Genomic DNA, 21,250 nt, shown 5'->3' on the forward strand with positions numbered 1-21,250 from the left:
CAGTACAGCGTACAGATGTGTTGTTAACTTGCAGAGCAGCTCTACAAGGTTGTAGAATTGCACACAGATACACTCTGCTTCAGTTTGTTTATGTTGACTTTATTAGTGATGGTGTTGTATAATGGTTGAGAGTGTAAACTTTCATCTAAGAATTTTCAGTTCAGTATTCAACTCTGTTATGAACTCACTGGGTATCCAATAGTATCTTAGCCATCCCTATCCATGACATGGGAATAATGTTAATGTCCTGCCTTAAATGTTTTGTGTGGATTACTGATAATGCATGTGAACCTCTTTTAGCCCTTAGGATAAGTGCTGTGTGAAATATTTGGGCAGTATTCAACTAAATAATAGCGCTAGCGCAAGGATCAGTGCTAGTGCAAGGATTAACTTTAGCATAACAGAACTTTTCCCCCTCTTCTCCCCCTGTGTACTCCCTGCACAGCACATTGGGGGATGACATGGGCACACATGAGGGGAGGAGAAGGGGGGAAGCCCTGTTGCCCTAGCACTAATCTTTGCACTAATGCGATTATTTAGTTGAATACCATCTCTTATCATTAGTTAGATCTATTAGTTCTGCCTCAAAGAGATAGATAAATCAATGGATTGACTAGTTGTTTGTCGTTAGCATGCAAGTGGTCAAAGAACATATCCGAATTTTTCTTGCACCTCCACAAATGCAGTTGAATTGAACTGGAAGACTTGAACTAGTTAATGTTCTTTCTAATTATAAAACCATGTTAATGTAATACATAGCTAAGAGATAATCTGGTAATTCTGCATAATTGAGTTTAACATAATAATAATAGGCAGCCCTACAGTAAGTAGTGTTTCTGCTTACTGCTTATGAATTAATGATGGTGTGACAGTGCAAACAACTTTCCAGTACACAAGTTAATAACAGCAATTTTATGTGTCTGCAATCATGCAACTAGTATTGATTATGCTGTAACAATGTTATAGCTAATTCAGACATCTACTTAATGTGAAACGATGTAATCTTCAACAACAGTTGAAGAAACAATAATCAAAAATTTTAATGTGTGCTGAACTCAGACTTTGGGCTACAATTTGTATTTCATGAAATATTGCCCACCCGCCCTTATTTAATCAAATAAAATACATCCTACATTGTATTATCATTGTACATTGTACATTCACTGATCACTCTGTTGCTCAATCAAATAAAACAACTGTAGATGAAATCAAACTAAGTCAAACACAGAGCAGATTGATTGAAATCATCTCTGAGTATGAGTATGACTAACAGTGGATACCATCCTGACTCGAGTGGGGATCTTCAGGTCTGGGGGCCAACTGTGGCCCTTGGGACTCTCCCCAGACACCCCTCTCAGGCCATGCCCCTCATCTGATCTGCTCCACCCCTCCTCAAGTGTTTTTGTTTGGCTGAAATGTGGTCTTCAACTGTGATAACACCTCTTGTTTGCCAGGACAGAAGTAGGGGTATGTGTACCTTTTGACTTTTGTAGCCAGCTGTACAAAGGTAAGAGTTGTATCAGCTACTCCATCCACTTTTGCCTCTGTTTTTTCTCTCTGCCCCCCCCCGCATGAAGAGATGCAGATAATATGGCCCTTGGAATGAAAAAGGTTCCCCACCTCTGCCCTTAGTGATTGATGTTGTCCTATTAGACCAAATTTCCCAACTATTCAATACTGGAAGAACTGGCATTAATCAGTCCTTCTAAATGCTGACAGTTATTATTTATTAAATTTATGTCCCATCCTTCCTCCCAAAGGGAGCCAAAGCGGCAAACATATGATAAAGCACTAAAAACATCTTAAAAACATCTTTAAAAACAATTCCATTACAGATGCAAGCTGAGATAAGGTATCTACTTAAAAGGCTTCTTGTTGAAAGAGAAAGGTCTTCAATAGGCACTAAAAAACAACAACAGAGACTGAGCCTAATATTTAAGGCAGGGATCGTGAACCTTTTTGGACCAGAGGGCACATTTCAAATTTTGAGAGAGTGCTAGGGGCATCAGTCACAAAATGGCTGCCATGGGAACATGGCATAATACAGAATTACAGAGTAGTAATGGTGAAGCTTTTCCCATAATTGTATTTCTGTACTAGAACAGGCTTGACCTGTTGAATTTCTGCCTGTCATATGGCTCTTAAAAGCACAAGAATCCAATTTCCCCCCAGTGCCAACCCTAAACCAGAGCCTAGGCTGCCATCTCGTCCCCACTTATCTGGAAGTAAGGCCCATTAAACACAAAGAAACTTACTTCTGAGGGGATAGGTATACCATTGTACTGTAAGTTAGTGAATTTTTCATGAGTCCCTAGTCTTTAACTCCTGCAAAACAGGAGACATGCCTAAGCCTCTTTGCAACATTTTCACTTTTGCCTTTTGCAGAGAGGATTCTTTAACAGTCACCCACACTTATTGTGTAGTAGTATTTGCAAAAAATAATTTCTGTGCACTACCTGATCTCAGGTGAATCCAGCACAAGAAAGACATATCCTGGTTGCTAGGGGAAAAGGGAGGGAAATTATGGAGATTCCAAGGCCTTGAAAAAAATACAGAAGCAGGAAAAGTGCACTAAAAGGGAGGGGAAAACAGCAGCTCTTTAGAGTCCCAGGGATTGCTATTGCCTGGTGTTCAAACAACTCACTTATCTGTCACAGCTCTGACTTCACTCATTGGCTAATAACACTGACATGTGGGAACAGGCAGGCTGGCTTATTTCACGTAAATCACTTAGAAGTGTACCTTCACATTTTGCTCCATATCTTTCTAGGAAGGCTAGAGGCTTACTTTTTTTTAAAAGCAAGCTCAGATTCTGGGCTATTTGCTGGGGGTGCCACTGAGGGCCTTCACAGGTGCCATGGTGCCCACAGGCGATGGGTTAGTGACCCCTGATTTAAGGGGAGTGAATTCCAAAGGATAGGTGCCACTAAAGGTCCACTTCCTGTGTTCTGCAGAACAAATTTCCTAATAAGATGGCTTCTGCAGGAGGCTCTCACCATCAGAGCGCAGTGATTGATTGGATTTCTTAGGGGTAAGATGATCTTTCAGGTATCCTGGTCCCAAGCTGTTCCTTAAGAACCCATCACAGAGATGTAATCTGCCTAAGCAATGAAGTCAGAAAGGCCTGCCCCAACGTCAAATCTTAACATGGGCCCTAGAAAGTTTTTTCAAAACACCCTCTGACACAGTTGGAGAGCTGGAGGAGATGTGGAAGAAATCAACAGCAGTTCCTTTATCTAACCTCAGAGTTCAGTGATATATATTATAGAAGATAGGGTTCCTAAGAACTTTGTGGTTTGAGTTCTAAACTTAAAGTTTATTCTTCAAGGCTCACCGTTGAAGAAAGTAAAAAATAGAATAATTTAATTACTTGCTGAATCTCTTCTAGAAGTCCTTAGGGGTGTTCTCTTTCACACTTTCAGTGAACTGCTCAGTGCTCTTGTCTCTGAGATCAAAACCTTTGGGCAAACTGTGGTTGTTGATTACCCTGAAGCCCAAATTACTTTTGGTCTGTTCCTCAACCCATTCCAACAGCTGGCATCAACCATAGGCCACTTTTCTAATTAAAGGATTGACTTTTTTTAATACAAGGTTTTCTAGAGGAGAAACATGATAGCATGAACTGTTGCTGGGCAGCTGTGCTACAGCTCTCCTAGTCAGGTCCTGCTTAGTCACTGCAGAGTAGTAAAGTTGATTGTATTTTACTAGTCCATGAAGAGTGAAAAATATCCATCCGTCCTTCCGCCATTCCCAGCAGCTTCTTTGAACTGCTCGACACAACTCACAAGTTGGTCAGAGTGGATGAAAGAACCTGTGAGAATCTGGGTGACATAATTTCCATTCCTTTATGAAGTAATAGCAAAGAAAAAGAGTGTGAGCAATAGGAAAGTTTTCTGATGGGGACCACAAGCCGACTGAGAACTTGCTTATCAAATTTGTATTGTTTTCTTCCTTCAAGGAGTTTAGGACCAGCATACATGGAATCTTAGAATCCCTTTCCGCCCTTCTTTTAATTCTTCCCCAACAACTTGTTTTGTTTATACTAATGCAAAATATGTTTCCTGCTCCCAGTAAAATGGCTATTTTTATGGTCTAATTCCTCAAGACTTTATTTTTGCTTGAAAAGAATTTCCATTAAAAGTTTTCCTGCAAGGAACAAACCCTAGGTCTAGTTTTAGATTTACTGTAAGCCCAGTCTTATAAAGGAGTAACCATGTCAGTTTTAGTAGTGATTTGTTCCTGTTCAGTTAAAGCATCATTCTATGGTAAATAGAGCAGTCACCCATTATTTTGTGCCATTATTTTGTGCAAAGTTCAACTAACCTTACTTTACTGGTAGATCTTGTTATATCTGAATCAATATTCTCTCATCCCATCTTAGTAATCAGTTTTATTCTCTAAAGGCAGGTGGCACTGGCCAAAGGCAAAAGCAGCATAAAAGAAAGAATACCAAATGGATAGGTCACTCCGTCACCCATACAAAATTGTTGTTGTTGTTACACCTTCTTTCTCTGAGATTCACTTAGTTAAAAGGCAGAAATAAAAGGATGCAGTAAGATTAAGATGATACAAGAGAAAGAAGATTCACAGTGAAGAGTCTAATTCTCCATTCTCTTGGCATATCAAGGCAGCCCATACTGACTGGTTCTAAAACAGAAAGGCATCTGTGTGATGGTCTATAAGAAACAACTCCAAAATCCTCAGTTAGTTAATAGCTTTATTATTAAAATTGTGACAAAAGTTCTTGTTCTCCAGAACATCTGACAAGATGTTACACAAAGCAGAGGGTTGGGGGAAGAGGAAAAATAAAAACAAAATGTACAAAAATTAGATTGAAAGTTGTAGCCGTGAGGTCAGCTTTTATAAGATTGCCTAGAGATTGGAAGAGGTTAGTTCTAAAACATTATATACCAACTTGTTGGGTTATTCAGAACTGGATCCAGACATTTAAGTTGGACCAAAGTCCAGCTATTGTAGTCTGTAACCAACTCTCAGTATATAGCAAAAATTGGATAAAAACAGCCTTTATTCTGTAGAACCTTGAATTGAAATGATATCTCAGTTTAGACTAGGTAGTAAGTCTACAGTTACAGTGTATCAAATCATACATCTAGCTCCACATTCCCATTTTTTTAAAAAATTGTGTTTTTCCAACAGCGGTCTTCCACAAACCACTTTTGAAACTAGGAAGTTTTCAGAGTACTTTGTGTTGAAGGATAGAATTCTGCTGATCCTTCCCCACCCCCAGAAACACAATAATTCTCCTAAGCATGTACAATCCATTGGAAGGTCTCTAACTCTTGAGATTCCAAAGGTCTACTTAGGTCCCATATGGCCAGTGGATTTTTTCCCTCTTAGGATCCCTAAAGAGATTTGCTCTAGCTAGGGATGGGATCCATTGGCCGGTGCCAGTTTGAAAGCATTCCGTCAACCTAACAAACTTATTCAATTCAAGTTTGTTCCTTGTCTGCAAGCTACTGTTTTTACTGATTTTTCCCCTCAAAAAATATTGATATAAATATTGAGATTTTTAAAGAAAATATTGAGATTTTTAAAGGAAATATAGATAAATTGAGTGAAATACCAATAAAAATGTCAATTATTTCTGAAAATAGCTACAGAAAATCACTACATAAAAATCCAATCCACAACGATAGCGAATAAGCAAATTAATGGAAAATTCAGAACCAAATCCTAACTGGGCAAAATTCTAGCACATCCTTAGCACTAGCCCAGTGATATTTTTCTTTGAACAGTTGAACTCATTTTGTATCACAAGTAGCTTTTGAGTGCCTTTTTAAAATAAGAAACAGTCACAGGTCTTAAGTATCCTTGGGCTCATGGAATTAATTTTGAGGTTCTGTGGATTCGGCCCGTTGTTCTCTGGATTACAGTCAGAACATTTTTGAAACAAGGATTTATTTATTTTTTAAAAGTTGCTGCTCTCCATAATTCCTTTCATTAGCCTCTTATGAAGTGCCTGATCCACTTATGGAGTGCCTGATCTGTAAGTCATCATATTTAATTCTGTGGAAATATTTTACAAGTGATTTGAAGACCAAAGGCTGTGATTCAAGCATAACTAACTGAAAGTAAAGGCCATTGATAGGACTTCCAAGTAAAGATGTTTAGGATGTTAAGTGTATAAATACAGAGGGCTTTGTAAAATGAAAACCGTTTTATGATTATTAAAATAACTAATAGACTTTCAGAATTAAATTACTAATCACTTTAAAATTATGATTAGTATAAAAGGATCTTCCTACTCCAACCATTTTTCACAATCATGCCTAAGCGGAGGACTTGGAAACTGTAACTCTCTTCACCCTAAACTTCTGTGTCTCTGTCATTCCAGGCTCTGCCTCTTATCAACTGTAACGTGAGTAATGCATCCTGAGTCAGAGGTAACACCCACGTACTACTTGACAGAGTCAAACATTTGGGTCAGTAAAGCTTCCCGCTTAAAAGGACCTTTTGCTATTAGAGTATATTCATAAAATTGCCTTTTAATGTTATAAATTAATTGAGTACTCCTTTTAGTTTTTAAAATCAGATGGTTTTGATGAAGCCTTTAAAAGTGAGAGCCTTACGTATAGGAAGAAATACGTACTTCAGGGCTTGTGATTAACACAAAACCCTGTTTCCGTTCACATAGTTTAGCAGTGCTTGTGTGGGATCTCTCAGAAAGAAATAGAATCATATTTATAATGTTTTTAAAAGCTCTGAAGCCATTTATAAAGTCTTGCTTTTGATCATTTTTAAATTGTATTAAATAGTTGACTAGATCATAATACAAGAATAGATTGTACCAGTTGCATCTTAGAATTGTCCCTGGCTGCAATCCTACATAACCTTACATGGGAGTAGTCTCATTCAACTCAGTGGAGCTTACTTCTGAGTAGACATGTATATGATTACACTGTTAATTATTATTTATTTGATTCTATTATTTAGCAGCTACAGAGATGGGCAGAGCAGTCCAATTCAGGGGAAGCTGGTGGAAGGGGAGCCAGCACAAGAGGAGCCAGTGGGAAGGTCAGCAGCATCCAATTGCTGTTCGGAAGCCTCCGGGCCAGCTGAACACCAGTTCAGCTGGGAGCTGCACATGGGGACTGGAAAGTAAAATATAGCTCTCACAAATACCTCTACCAGGGAGTAAGCGCTTTCCACTGACTTCCATTGCAATTATTTTCTTAGACCGATGCTTTTCCCCATCATAACTGTTGCTTGGATCAGGACCTGCAGGAGCGCTCTGAACAAGTTGGATGTGGCCTAAGTCCCTCCTCTGACACCCCCCCAGAATGCCCCTTTTTGGAGCTTTCCACCAGCTTTTGATGGCTCCCCTTCTGCTGAGCTGGGCTTCCCTGGCAGAACCCTGGCTGAATCAGCTAGGTCCTGGCTATGCCATGGCTGAGCCAGGATAAGGGGTTTCTGCTGGTGCAGCCCACCATAGCACAGCTGAGCTGGGACCCAGCCGGCTCAGCCGGGGGTTCGCTATATCCAGCTCCCCTCATACTGGCATAAATAGTAGTTGGATTGAGCCCCGTTTTATACTGTGCATTAAAATTTTAATTCTTAAAAAGAGGATAAATACAGTGTAGTACACTCTTATGGTGGATAATGTATTGAATTATTTTTTTATTTATATAAAAGGTGGACAGAGTAAGCAGTGGTTTCAGTATATTTCTCTCGTAAATAGCTGTCAAGATTTTGTCCAGTATATTCTGCTGTCTATCATAATCAGAGTGTATTGTATTTTGGGTAAGAAATAATATGTTTATAGTGAAGACTAAATGAAGGAGTTGTCAGAAGTGAATCTTTTGCTAAAGAAAACTAATAAATGCCATCAGCAATTTCATCTTCTATTCTAAGATTTATTTTTAGATATTTCTGATGACACTGCCTTGGTTTAAATAATGTCTTTTTAGAAATAGCAATAATGTAATATATGATAGTTTTGTGGTAATTTTAATGAAAAATGTGTAAAAAACAAATCTTCTGTCTTTGGTCAAAAGGTCTGCCACTGTTTGGTTACATTAATATTGTAAAAAGGACATTTGAATGGCATCCTTGATAATTATATGTACAGTTTATTGAGAAAATACTTCGTTCACTGTAGTTTGTAATTTTTTTTAAAAAAAAGAACAGTTAAGATTCTTGCACACCATTTGTCTATTGTGGGCTACACATTGAGCAGGCAGTGAAGAGGCACAGGGTCAATGTTAGCAGCAGAAAAACAGGAAGTCCTAGATTAAAAGCTCTGAAAAACATCTTGAATACTGGGGCATTCAAGGAGTTCTCAAAGCTAGTGTAGAAAGACTTCTGTATAAGCCAGTGTTGGTTTCTAAAAGAGGATTTAAATACCAGAAGACTATACTTTGGGAGATGCCTTGGTTTCTTGCAGCATTTTGAGTCTGGGACAAAAAGTCACTTTTTTTAGAGACAGCCCCCAAGCTGCTAAATGGCTACTTTTCTATCTCTGGTTTGTACGGTAACATAAGCTGTGTGACAGTGAACAAAGAAACCGTCTTGGAATGCTAGAAGGAGAAGCTGGGTGGTCAGCTGGAAAAATAGGGTCTCCTTTCTAGTTTTCATATTTTTGACTAAACTCATGTATGGTTCCTGCAAGATTGGCATCAGGGCTGTGGAGTCGGAGTTGTGGAGTTGGAGTCGGGAGCAATTTTGGGTGGAGTCGGAGTCGGGAGCAATTTTGGGAGGAGTCGGAAGAAATGTACCGACTCCGACTTCCAAATAAATTTTGATTGACAAGAAGCAATTTTGGGTGGAGTCGGAGTCGGACAGTAGAGAAATAGAGGAGTCGGAGTCGGACAGTAGAAAAATAGAGGAGTCGGAGTTGAAGGTTTGGTGTACCGATTCCACAGCCCTGATTGGCGTTCCCACCTTAGAGTGGGGGCGGGTTGGGTGAGGGAGTAGGGTGAGGCCACGTCATGCCTCGGGGGGGGAGGAGAGCAGTAGTATTTAATACCGCTCCGCCTCCCTAACTATTGTCCTCGTGTTCATTTGCTCCCTCCCTCCCTCCCTCCCTATGCCAGTATGGGCTTTGCCGGTCGCCAAGGGGGCCAAGTAGGAATTTTTTTCGTTGGGCCCCGCTTTTAGGAGCCCTTCACATTTTGCCTGCTTTGTACTGTGGGGACGATTCATTTGGCTTTTAGGGGAGTGGTGTGGTGACAGCCAGTTTTGGCATTGAGTTCGGGCAGGTGAGGAATTTGGTGGAGGGAGAGGTAGGTATTCTGAGGCATTTTGGGGAGGGACACCCCCTCAGGAATCTTGCAGGACTCCGGTCTGCGGATCACTGGCGGGTGCCCCTGTGGATTGTCATGCGCATTCGGGTGAACGTGTGTACAGTGGGGCCAGAATGCTCATGGCAAACCGCTCCCAAGGTTCACTGGGCAAGGAGGGAGTCTTGGCCCATATCGTTGCATCAGAACCCACAGCTATCAGCTGTGATACATGCCCAGGAGACTGGGGGGATTCCATCCCCACCAGATTAGTGCAATTCCTCACCTGCCCGTGGGTTATAAGCAGTTATTAATTATGATTGGATATGTTTGAATTCTGATTCGGATTATGTTATATTTATTAAATATAACATTTAAACCAATGCCACGTCTCACGAGTCTTCTTTGGCGGGTGTGGGGGCAATATGATTTTACTCCTGCTTTCTGTGAAATTGATTCCTTTACTTCTGGCTCAGACTTAGGTTGTTTCCAGACACTTTTGGCTGTGCAATGGAACTTCCCCTCCTTCTACTCTCCCTGTGCACCCCTTGCATACCCCCTAAATCTGTTGTGGGTTTTCCTACAACCCTCCAGAACCGATTTGGGAGAGGGAGGGGAAGTTCTGTTGGGTGGCCAATAGCACTTGTACTAGTGGAACTATTTAGCTTGATACCATTACCACCCTTTCCTTGGAAGTTAAACTCCATTGAAATCAATAGGCATAATCCAAATAAGATGTTTCAATACACATTGAAACATTGGGATCATGAAGAATATAAAGCAAAGAAGAAGAAAAAATAAATAAAAACCAGGTGTGAGATAGTGAGCCAAAGGAGAAGAAATTAGCTAGAAAAAGCATGGGGAAGATGCTTAACTATATGTTGTATATGCAGTTTGAATACTTCATGTGGTAGAGTTCCATTGTAAAGTTGCAGTAGAAACCAAAGAAGCAAAGACCAAGAACAGAACACAAGCAAAGGAATGTACTTCAGATGCAATAAGAAATCACTGTGAGTTCATAGAGTGTTTCTTTCATGGCAGAGAATAGAAAGTCTATGTATTTGGAGGGCTTTGGGTTACATTACATCAGCTAGATACAGTATTCAAAGCACAATATAATATTTGCTTGACTTATTTATTAGCTTAATATGCCTGATGCCAACTAATATTAACAAACAAACCTGCTTTCATGTTGTTCAGTCACCTTCTCTCAAAAGATAACACACACTAAAGACAGTGCACAGTATAGTGCTTCTGTAAAGCCATCCCTGAGAGACTGTAAACAAACCTATTTCAAGGACTGTATGTAATACTCTAAATCAAGATTATACTGTGCACTACCTTGTCCTTAACTGCACATTCTTAAGGTTGCAAAGACAGAGTTGAAAGCATGTTAACAATGTCTAGTGAAATCTCTGAAACCAGAAGAGGAGCTAAGAAGGATGCCCTATGATTGGGGACAGGGTACTAGAGCCCTAATAGCTCTTTGCCCTACACCAGGAGCAGGGAACCTTTTCAGCCTGAGCATTACATTCCGTTTTGGGCAATCTTCTGGGGCCCTCATGCCAATGGTGGGCAGTGGCCAAAGGAAAAAAGTTGGTGGAGCAGCAGATGTGACTCTTATCTTGGTACAGTAAGTGGCATTTCAAGTACACAAATGTCAGAGGTTTCTAAACACACTCACACACTCACTTTCCAGCTGGGCAAACAAGAGGCATTATCACAATTCAAGGACACATTCCAATCAGGCAAAAGTACTCGAGAAGGGTGCAGAGCAGGGCTGATGGGGGCGTGGCCTGAGGAGAGTCCCGAGGCCCAAATAGAGGCACCAATCCCTGAGCTTGAGATTCCTCACCTCTGTCCTACACTATGACTAGAATAAACAGAATATATTATGCAAAAAACCCCAAATGTTTACTATATTTCTGTAATTTAAACATATCACATAATTACTTCTTGACCCCCCCCAAATTTGGATTATATTGTTGCAGAATTTTGGATGCTTTTTTTAGTACAGAAAGCATGCAGTCTGCTTTAATGCCCTGCATAATTCTCTAAAGTTAATATAATAATTCTATAAATAAAAAGAAAACAGAAGAATGCAAATTAGTTCTAGATTGTAAGAAACATTTATTGTATGTTAGTAAGAAAAATAAGGATTGTCTGAGATTGAGATGCAGTTTTATGTGGGAATATAGTTTTCAGTTTATTCTTTCAATATTATGTCTGTGTTATGTTCATAGTGCTGACCATAATATATCTGCAATAAATGTATTGCAGCTAAAGAATTTTATATGAAATTTACTTTTAAATAGAAGTACTATTTTCTTTTTGTTAGTTAGAAACATCCTGTTATCATTTATTCACCTTGCTTATATGAATTGTTCAAAGGTGTTAGGAGTTTAAGGAGCGAGCTTCACTTTTTTTGCTGTGTAATTTGCTAAACAATAAAATAAATGTTCTGTGATCAAATACAGAAACACACATTCCAATCACCATGGGGATCCTGTAGAATGTGGTGTGCTCATGGAGAATAATCTTTGTCCTGGCTATAATAATTGCTGTATTGAGTTCCACCAGCAATTTCCATGCCCCTGTTTTCATGTTCCTGGCAGCTGATTGTTTCCGGTTGTTGTTTCATCTACATTGTGATTGGCACACAAATGCAAACTGAGAAGAATAGGGGAGGACAAATTCACTGCCTTGTCTGCTACACCCTCAGAATTGCTCTTATTATGGAGAAGACATTACACAAACTATATGTATTTATTTGAAATTCCCATGTTGTTTTAAATATGAGCATTGCTTTCCTGAGCAGCCATCAGGACGGAGGATGAGAAAGCAAAATATATGCATTCTGTATACTGGGGTGTTTCCTTTATTTAGTGTAATGGTTAAGGAGATCATCAACAGTAACATTTCTTTTCACTAGCCTGATACCTTTGGATTAAATGAAAAGTAACAGCTAAGTAGCACTGTATGTGTGCACTTGATAGTACCAGCATTTTAAAGCTTTTTGTTTTTAAAGCTAAGGATTTGGTCATATATATTGGGATAAATTAAATAAACTTTCTCAAGTGTAGGAATATTTCCCTTGAAAAAGCAGGTACTTTTCTTATATAGGGAAGATCCTCAGACCAATATAGCAAATTTAGTGCTAGAACCTCTTTCACTGGTGCTGATAAATTGCTATACCTGATAGATGATAGGGGAGAGATGGGGAACCAGCGTAATACAAACAAATTGGGGTGTGTGTACTCTAATGGTCAGAACAACATCCAGTGCGTATCATCCTCTTTCAAAACTGCCATATGGACAGTTTCCAGAACTGTTAGCTGCTTCAGGTGGCACTATACCCCAGTTAAAAACATTTGTTCTGACACATGCCTAGTATCCCATCATGAGGCTAATGCCATGATTTCTGTCACTGCATTTGCGCACTTCAGTGCCATATATAAAACAATATCTAGCTTGATCTTGAATAATTGACATTAGAATTACACTGCAAAATATGAAGTACTGGGGGGGGCTTTGCCCCTCTACTCAATTTACTCGCCAATTCCTCTGCTCACCAACTAGGGGCTCACAAACACACACACACGCATGGACTCCCAAACAGGTCATTCTCCCCCACCCCAAACAGATTACTAAGCTTCCTCTTCCCCCCCCCATGGATCGCTAAGCTTCCTCCTCTCCTCCCCTTTAGACCTTCTCCTTCAAGGAGGAGGAAGGCAGCCACCTGAGGCGAGCGACACAGGAACAGTGGGGAATGGCCGGGCAGTAACTGTCCTTCTGTACCGCCACTTCCCTCCTCCTTGACTTCTGCTGCTGAAGCAGTTGGTGAGGTGGGGACCAATGACAGTAGGGCAGGACAGTTGATAAGGAGTTACCCTGGGCTATCTTGACTGTTCCTCCGTGGCTCGCCCAGGCTACCTTGCTCTCCAACCTTGCTTACTTGCTCGCCTCATGCCTGCCTTGCTTGCCCGCTGGTCTGCTGTCCTCGCTTGCCTTGCACCTGCCACCCCTTCCAACTCCATGGAATGCTGCCTTCACGCTGCATGACAGTGTGACGGCTTACAAAAAAATTCTATATAGATTTGAGGAATACTTTGTTTTTATAATACTTTCAAGATCAGAATGGTTTTTGTTCTGCTTTTGTTGTCTTAATTTTTGAACACACTGAAGAAGCAACATTTTCATGGTAAATTTTATAAGGTGGGATGGAATGTGGGGAGAGGAGGGATAATATCATGCTTGATAGAAGAAAATATTGAAGTTTGAAATACGCAGCTGAAATAACATTAATACTTATTAAACTGTAGAGCAGTGTTGTTGTTTTAAATTAACGCATAAGCCTCTTTGGCAATTTTGATGTTTTAGGGCTCAGCAGTAATTAGTTTCAAAGAAATAATTAAAAGATCACATAAAAATTTAAATAAGTACCCCAACTAGATTAGCAGCAACAACATATTCATTCTTTAAGCTTTAAGTGCTACATAACCCATTCTAATGCATCATGATAATACTGATTTTTAGACAGCATGATTCAGCGATGTAAACTGTGACATTTTAAAAATTAATATTCTAAAATTTTGTTGATTTTACTAATCTTATTAGAAAGGGAAGATTACATTGTGAATATTGTACCTCAATTTTATTGTAATAATTTTGCTGGTTACCAGGTGGGGTGGCAGTTGAAAAATTTGGTGAATGCACTACGAGAGGATCCGAGTGGTGTTATCTTAACTTTGAAAAAGCGACCTCAGAGCATGCTTACCTCAGCACCAGCTTTACTGAAAAATATGAGATGGAAGCCCCTTGCTCTGCAGGTAATGATGCTTAATCATAAATCATACACCATCATTTTAGCAATAGATTATCTCAGTGCTGCTTTATTGTGCTTCATCTCAGCAGCATATGTGGATTTAGTCTTGTATGCTTGACAATGGTTTTGACATGATCTCTGCATATTTATTATCTAGATCTCAATTAACATTAGATCCCAAGGTTGTAAAACTGATAAAATCATATATTCCTGAATTACATATATCTGCCGTTTCATACAGATATGATTTCCACCATGTAGAAGATTTATGAGTTACTATGCAACAATGAACAGGAAACTGTTTACTATGTGGTCCTGATTTAGTAGCAATAAAAATATGAGTAGACTGTAGTTTAACCAAGTGCTCAAATTCTGAATCCTCCAACTGTGGAACCCTCCCCCCCATACACCTACAACATAGGTAAGCAAGAAACACAACTGCAGGGTAGAAGACAGTGAAGGGACCCTGACCTGTTGCTGCTGGAAGAGAAACAGTAGCTACAGTTTCTCAGGAGCCTGCACGCTCCTTCTCATTCCAAGTTTCCTTCCTCTACCGCTACATAGACTTTTGGTCCTGTAGTCCCAGAGAAAGAGGATAAGGGTGAGCAGTGTGTGGCAAGAGATTCTGAGTGGGAATTCAGAAAGCAGCAAGCATTGATTTCAGTGGCTTTAAGTATATTGATTTCAATGTGTCTACTCTGAGTACAACTTATTTGAACATTGTTTTGGTGACCTGCTTTTTAATGGATTTTGTTTTCTTTTTCAAAGTAAAACCTGAGTTCTGCATTTTTATTCCACTTTAAAAACATTGTTATGATAAACTCAATTTCTATAAAATTTAATTATTAAGGATTGAAGATATTGTTAGGGTTCTAAAACGATAAAGGCTTATTGCTTTTATTGATGCTATCCTTGATATGTCACAATATCAGCAGGTTTACTGAAACATTTTTTTCTTTTCAAATGGCATTAAGGAACACTGTTTTACTTGTATGGAATTCAGAATAATTACAGTGTTTCTGTTTAAAACAAAAAGGAAGATAGCCTACAGAAGAGTTTTTATGAATGCATATTTCTGAATATACATATAGGCATAAGTCTTATAAGATAAAGCTTTAGAATTCATTTTTTAGGTGGGGGCAGTATCACAATGTCAATAATTATAGAATAGAAATCTTAAACAGCTAACAAAAGTCAGTTTGTCTAGTAATAGTTCAAAATTTGGTAGATCTATGATCTTATCCATATCTGCAAATGCAATTTCAAGTGGAAAATTAATGTTTTCCCATTTTATGACATTTTATAGCTTTGTAAAATATTTGTTTTCACTTTTAGTTTCTGATTTTATATCAAAAAGAGCTTCTGTACTTTCACTGAGTTCCTGTATGTAGAAATTAGACTATATTGCCAGTATCAGGAACTGATATGTTCAGCTAATAAAGAAAACTGGATTATATGACATTAAAAGATAAAGGTGGTGATGAATTAGCAAAATTCACCCCATTGACGTGTGTTTTTAGAGGGAGTTGTTAGTACAAATCAGTAGCTTCCAAACAGATCTACTGTCTTATTTTTCCAGAAAGGTTGGCAACTTAACATCTTAATACTGAGATACTATTATTTCTGCAAATTATGCCCATGTATAATCATGCCTATACATTTGCATGAGTGAATGTATATATTAAACCATGATTTATTAAATATATATATATATATTAAGTAAATAGCATGCTTACTTTGTAGGACTGTATTGCATGAAATATGTTGAGTTTATAATCACTTGAGCTGGAAGTACAGCCAGTATATAATAGAAATGCAAGGTATGATTTTCATAATGTAAAGTTGAATATATGTTACACTTTTGAAAAATGCAGGACAAATGTTTGGTACAAATGATCTGGAGAAAATTCCTACACCTTCTGATAAGTACTGACATTTAGATTAATGGAGGTGCTATTTTCATAGTCATGGTGCAGCCATTATGGTAACTATGCTGCATTTGGATACTTAAGAGTTATTCAGATGATGGGTCTGCTTCTCCCATTTATAAAACAGGAAGATGCCTCTGTGATCTATAACAAACTTTAAAATAACAACTTACTATTGCCAAGAGGAGGAGGATACTCCTCAGCAGATCACAGGCCAAATCCGCAGACACTGGATAGTCGATGAGGCTACTTCTGAAAACACTCTTTTGGGGATGGGGGTGGGAGCAGGAAGAGAGAAAATAGTAATATTTTGAAGCTGTTCTGTAACTACCAGAAGATTAGTCTAGAATTTACCTGATTATGTCATTCTCGAAGTTTGGAGATCCCACATTTAAATAGAATATAGTCCTCTTTTTCATTGTTTGCACTGTGTTCTAAGGAGTAAGGAAAGGGTGCTTGAAAACCTCAGGTTATTTGTTTGTTTGTTTTGCAGGTTAGGTTTTGTCTCTGGAAGGTAATATATGAATAAGGCTTATATAAATGATATCAACAACTGTGACTCACCCAGTGATTCACTCACTCTTTTAGCTCATCCTGCTTTTAAACATTTTTCGTGTGTAGGTGAAGGGAATACATTTTACTCTTTATTCTATAGGACATTTAAACTATTTAGAATGCTGAAATACAGACTAAGGATTTATTGTTTGGAATATGGCTGCAATCCATACCAGAAAGTAAAGCCCATTGAACATAGTGGGACTTACCTCTGAGTTCATAGCGTTGCACTGTAAATGTAACTAGCCTTTGTTTTCGCTGCAGCATGCTACCCATCTACCAGATGGGTAGACGCCAGTAGTATTACTAAGTATTGAGAAATGCTTTTGCACAGCTCTCATTCATTTCATTGTAGCATGCAATCCTAAACATAATTCATTGGAATAAGTGATATTGAAATCAATGACACTTCCAAGTAAACATAGTTAGATTTGGACTATAAATTAGTAGCCAACTATTATTTCTGGAAAGATCTGGAGTCTTATATTGATCTCAGTAGTCCTTAATAATTTGCTGGTGCGAGTTCTTAAATTGTTTTTGTATTATGAAGTATTCACTACAGTCCTAATATGTTTGATAAAAGTAAACTGAAATTTCAGGACTGATACATGATTCTTATAATAATGATTTTTTCCACATCTCTTCCAGTGTTATAATAATTTGATTATACCCTTTGTATTTTTTGGCAACTGTGTTTTTCTGTTTAAATTTGTCAGATAAATTGAGATTAGCAGATCATTTCACTCTAAGATGCAGCTACGAAGTTATCTATTTTTTTGAAAATATCTTCCTTTCATATCAAGACTTAACTTCTGAATATTTTTTCCTCACCATCTTTTTTTGTGGTATATATCTGCTTCATTTCCCAGTCTTGTTATTTCTCTTTTTGGGAGGAGTGGGGACAGAGCGGCCTTCACTTGTGGTAGCTTCCAATAATGTAAATGGTGCCTCACAAACCTATATCATGGTAGACTTTAATAGAAGATGGCTTTGCTACTGGGGAACCTGTTACGGGAAAGTACTCCTGCTTTTTTTAAAAGTGTTTTGGACTAATTTGGTAATCTATATAATGCTCTTTCAACAGACAATGAAGACTGAAGAAATATATATGAGCCCTGAATATTAATACTCTGTTTAAGATTTCCATTTATGTAAGTGAACATTGGTATAGTTCTGAACAGACAAATAGACTTTTCAATGTTTGTCCATAATTATCCCTTTGATTCTAACCTATCATTTGTTCCTACAGTCGTGAACTGCTGCATTTCATGTTTAGAATGATTTCAGTTAATCTGTTACTATTATGTTCTGCTGAGGTGCCACTATTAAATCAATATGAGCAATGTGATACCTGAAATTATTTTTGCTAAATGAAATATTTATCTGCTATGCTATTTCCCTATCTTAGACCTTGAAGAAGAAATGTCTATTTTTATCATTAAAGGTTCTCACATTCCATGTTTTTTATTGTTAATCCCATTTCATTTTTGTTAGTTAATAAATATTTTATGAGCATGCTGACACTTTTTTGCCTATGGGCAGGACAATCCTATGATCTCACTATGCTGGGTGGCCAATGTACTAGAGGTATCGCCGGGGCTAAAGCTATTGCAATCTTGTTGTTCAATCAGCATAGGCAATATTAAAAATAATAGCCACAGAAACAAAAGCAAATTTTCCTTTACCAGGGATTGCAGGTCTGGTTGAATGCAAGTGCTGGAAAACCGCATGCAAGTCTGACACAAATAAGAACTTGTTATCAAGCCTGCTCTGTTGCAGTGGCATCCGCAGAGACAATACTTCTCTATTACCACCACATCTGTGAAGTGCCATCCCGTGGTTCAGGGCCTTCAACTCTGCTCATTAAAGTGATATAAACAAACTCTCAGAGGCTCAATAGGATTTTTTTGCTAAATACTTCTATCTGATGTGACTTAGACAGCACTAATTTTGCAGTTTATGTGTGTGACTGGAGCAGTCTAGTCTTCTTTTTCTGGGTGAGTCTGAATTGTTGCAGACAAGATGATGTGGACAAAGTACTAGTGAGGCCTAAGACATGACTGCACATACATTATTCTTCTTGGCCTGTAACATCTAGCAGAAGAAAACTGGATGAGTCCAGGAAGTAGTGAATGCCTCTTTTCGGGATGTGTGTGTGTGGGTCCATCTGATTTGAAGACCATGGTTCTGAAAAAAATTCCTTGAACCCCAAGAATTGTAACAACCATTATTCACTCCAGGCACTAACATGCTCCTCCTGGACTTGAGCAGTAGTGACATAACAATGTTGGATGAGAACTGCTAATGAAATTGCTTTGGTCACCATAATGGGTGACCTCTGAAAGCAGGAGGATGGGGAACGCGGCTCTGATTTCTCCTGGACCTCTCAGCAGCTTTCAATACCATCAAGTAAAGTATCTGTCTGGATAGGATGGGGTCAGGTGCACTGTGATTTATTGGTTCCACTTCTAACTAGAGGGCTAATTACAGAAGGTAGTGCTGAGGGACTACTGCTTAGTCCCATGGCGTTTATACTGTGGGGGTCTTGTCTCATATACTTTTTTACATGGAGCAACAATACTAAAGCGTATATATAAATAAATAGATTACAGGACTAGAACCTATTCGATAGAGAAATTCCCTAACCACACCGTCAAATATTTATTTATTTAAAATATTACTATCCCACCTTTCTACCCTATAATAGGGCACACAAGGTGGCTTACACTAAAATTGAACACATGCATAATAAAATTGTACACAATAAAGATTACAAAACATTAAAATAAATTAAAATACATGAAATACAATTAAAATACTACACACACACACACACACATATATAGGGGAGTGGTACTGAAAGGACTAAAGAGGTAAAATTAAAATAAAAGGCTAAAATCAGTTCAAGCTCTACCTTCAGTCCCTCCCAAAGGCTTTCTGGAATAAGATGGTTTTCAGAAGTCTCCGGAAAACCATCAGGGAGGGAGCAGAGCAGGCTTCTTGGGGTAGGGTATTCCAAAGCTTGGGGGCCAATCTGTAGCATATCCCCTTCTCCAGTCTCTCAGGGAGCATAGTCATCTAGACTAGAATTGAAGGGGCCCTATATGGGATTGTAATTCACAGACTAAACTCAAGAGAAATCAAGAGGTTCCTGGCCATGATCCTAGAGGGGACAGAAATGTGAAGACTCACATAAACATGCTCAAACCCCTGGGGCACAGCAGTTATATAACCAATCAGTGCTGCATGAACCAGTGGCTTTATTCTGATAACTGTCTGATTATAGAATGCCTTTTGTCCACCCAGTCCAACTAGCTGTATTATCCCCATATCTCATGTTTCTGTCAGTAAGGAAGTGAGACTCTTCTCCCTTGGCTGCCACTCAGTCGCTCATTACTGCTGCAGAACATACAGCTCACTGATCACATCAGTAGTTTTAAAGCGGAAACAGTCTCTGAATGGTCAGTGTGGCAGTCATATATAAGAAAGACATGGATTGTGGGATGAGTAGAGTGTCAACCTGGAACAGCAGAACCAGTGATAGAGTGCTTGGTGACAAGTTACTGAGAAATGCTGCCATCTTCTAAGTGTTCTTCCCATCAGTGCCCCTCAACCAGTATCCCTCCTTGTAATAGCCCTCCTTGTGTTAAAATTTGAGGATCACTTGTTGGGAAATATTTGGGAAATTGATGTGGTCATAATCAATACTTACCCATCCCATGTTAAGAATTGCAGTGGAACTCAGTTGCGCTGTGACTCTGACTCTTCAAGAAATCTTATTTATTTATTAAATGTATACCCCTCCTTATGGCCCAAAGGCCCTCAAGGCGGCTTACAAAAAAACACGAACATAATACATCAATAAAACATAATACATCAATAAAATAATACAGCTCTCAAAATTAAATAACAATTCTCAAAATTAAATAACAAATAACATTTGCAGTAACCAGAGCTTGGAAGATTACTTTTAAAAAGTAATAAATTACAGTTATTATTATTTATTTATTATTTATTTATTAAATTTCTATACCGCCCCATAGCCGAAGCTCTCTGGGCGGTTCACAACAAGCAAGCAAAACATCAAAATACAATTAAAACCAAATATTAAACAATTTAAACACATTAAATTGGCAGTTACAGTTACATGGCCATAAAAAGTAGTAATTACAGTTACAGTTACAATGGTTCTGAAAGTAACTGATTACTTTTTCTCAAAAGTAATCACTGCAGTTACATTTCAGTTACTTTTTTAAAAAAAATCTACAAGGTGCTGGCCTTGGCTGCTGCACATCTAAGTAGCCTAAAACAGTCTTGTCCTTATTTATTGGATGAGTTTCAGTTGGTACAGCTTGAGGACGTTGACAAGGTGCTTGGACTGGTGTGTGCAACCACCTCTGTGCTGGATCCTTGCCCCTCTTGGCTAGTGAAAGCTGGCAGGGCTGGAACAGCTGGCTGGGCCAGGGAAGTGATTAATGCCTCCTTGAGAGACGGAGTGGTCCCTAGTTGCTTAAAAGAGGCAGTAGTGAGACCACTCCTGAAGAAACCTTCCCTGGACCCAGATAATTTGAACAACTATAGACCGGTAGCGAATGTTCCATTCCTGGGCAAGGTCTTAGAACGGGTGGTCGCTAGCCAGCTCCAGGTGCTCTTGGATGAAACCGATTATCTAGATCCGTTTCAATCCAGTTTTAGGCCCGGTT

The 21,250-nt window shown here is 38.8% G+C and overlaps 1 protein-coding gene across 4 annotated transcripts in view; it reads left to right on the forward strand.

Annotated features, from left to right (window-relative positions):
* CNKSR2 (connector enhancer of kinase suppressor of Ras 2) overlaps positions 1 to 21,250 on the forward strand; it is a 271,527-nt gene that overhangs the window by 154,939 nt on the left and 95,338 nt on the right. For 3 of the 4 annotated variants that reach the window (XM_061627286.1, XM_061627283.1, XM_061627284.1), the window contains exon 9: positions 13,922 to 14,068. The exons of the other annotated variant lie outside the window; for it this stretch is intronic. In XM_061627286.1, coding sequence (XP_061483270.1) covers positions 13,922 to 14,068 — 147 coding nt within the window. The remainder of the gene's footprint in view (positions 1 to 13,921; positions 14,069 to 21,250) is intronic. 4 annotated transcript variants of the gene reach the window in all.

Source organism: Rhineura floridana, chromosome 5, assembly GCF_030035675.1.
Source record: "Rhineura floridana isolate rRhiFlo1 chromosome 5, rRhiFlo1.hap2, whole genome shotgun sequence".
In the NCBI taxonomy this organism is placed as follows: domain Eukaryota; kingdom Metazoa; phylum Chordata; class Lepidosauria; order Squamata; family Rhineuridae; genus Rhineura; species Rhineura floridana.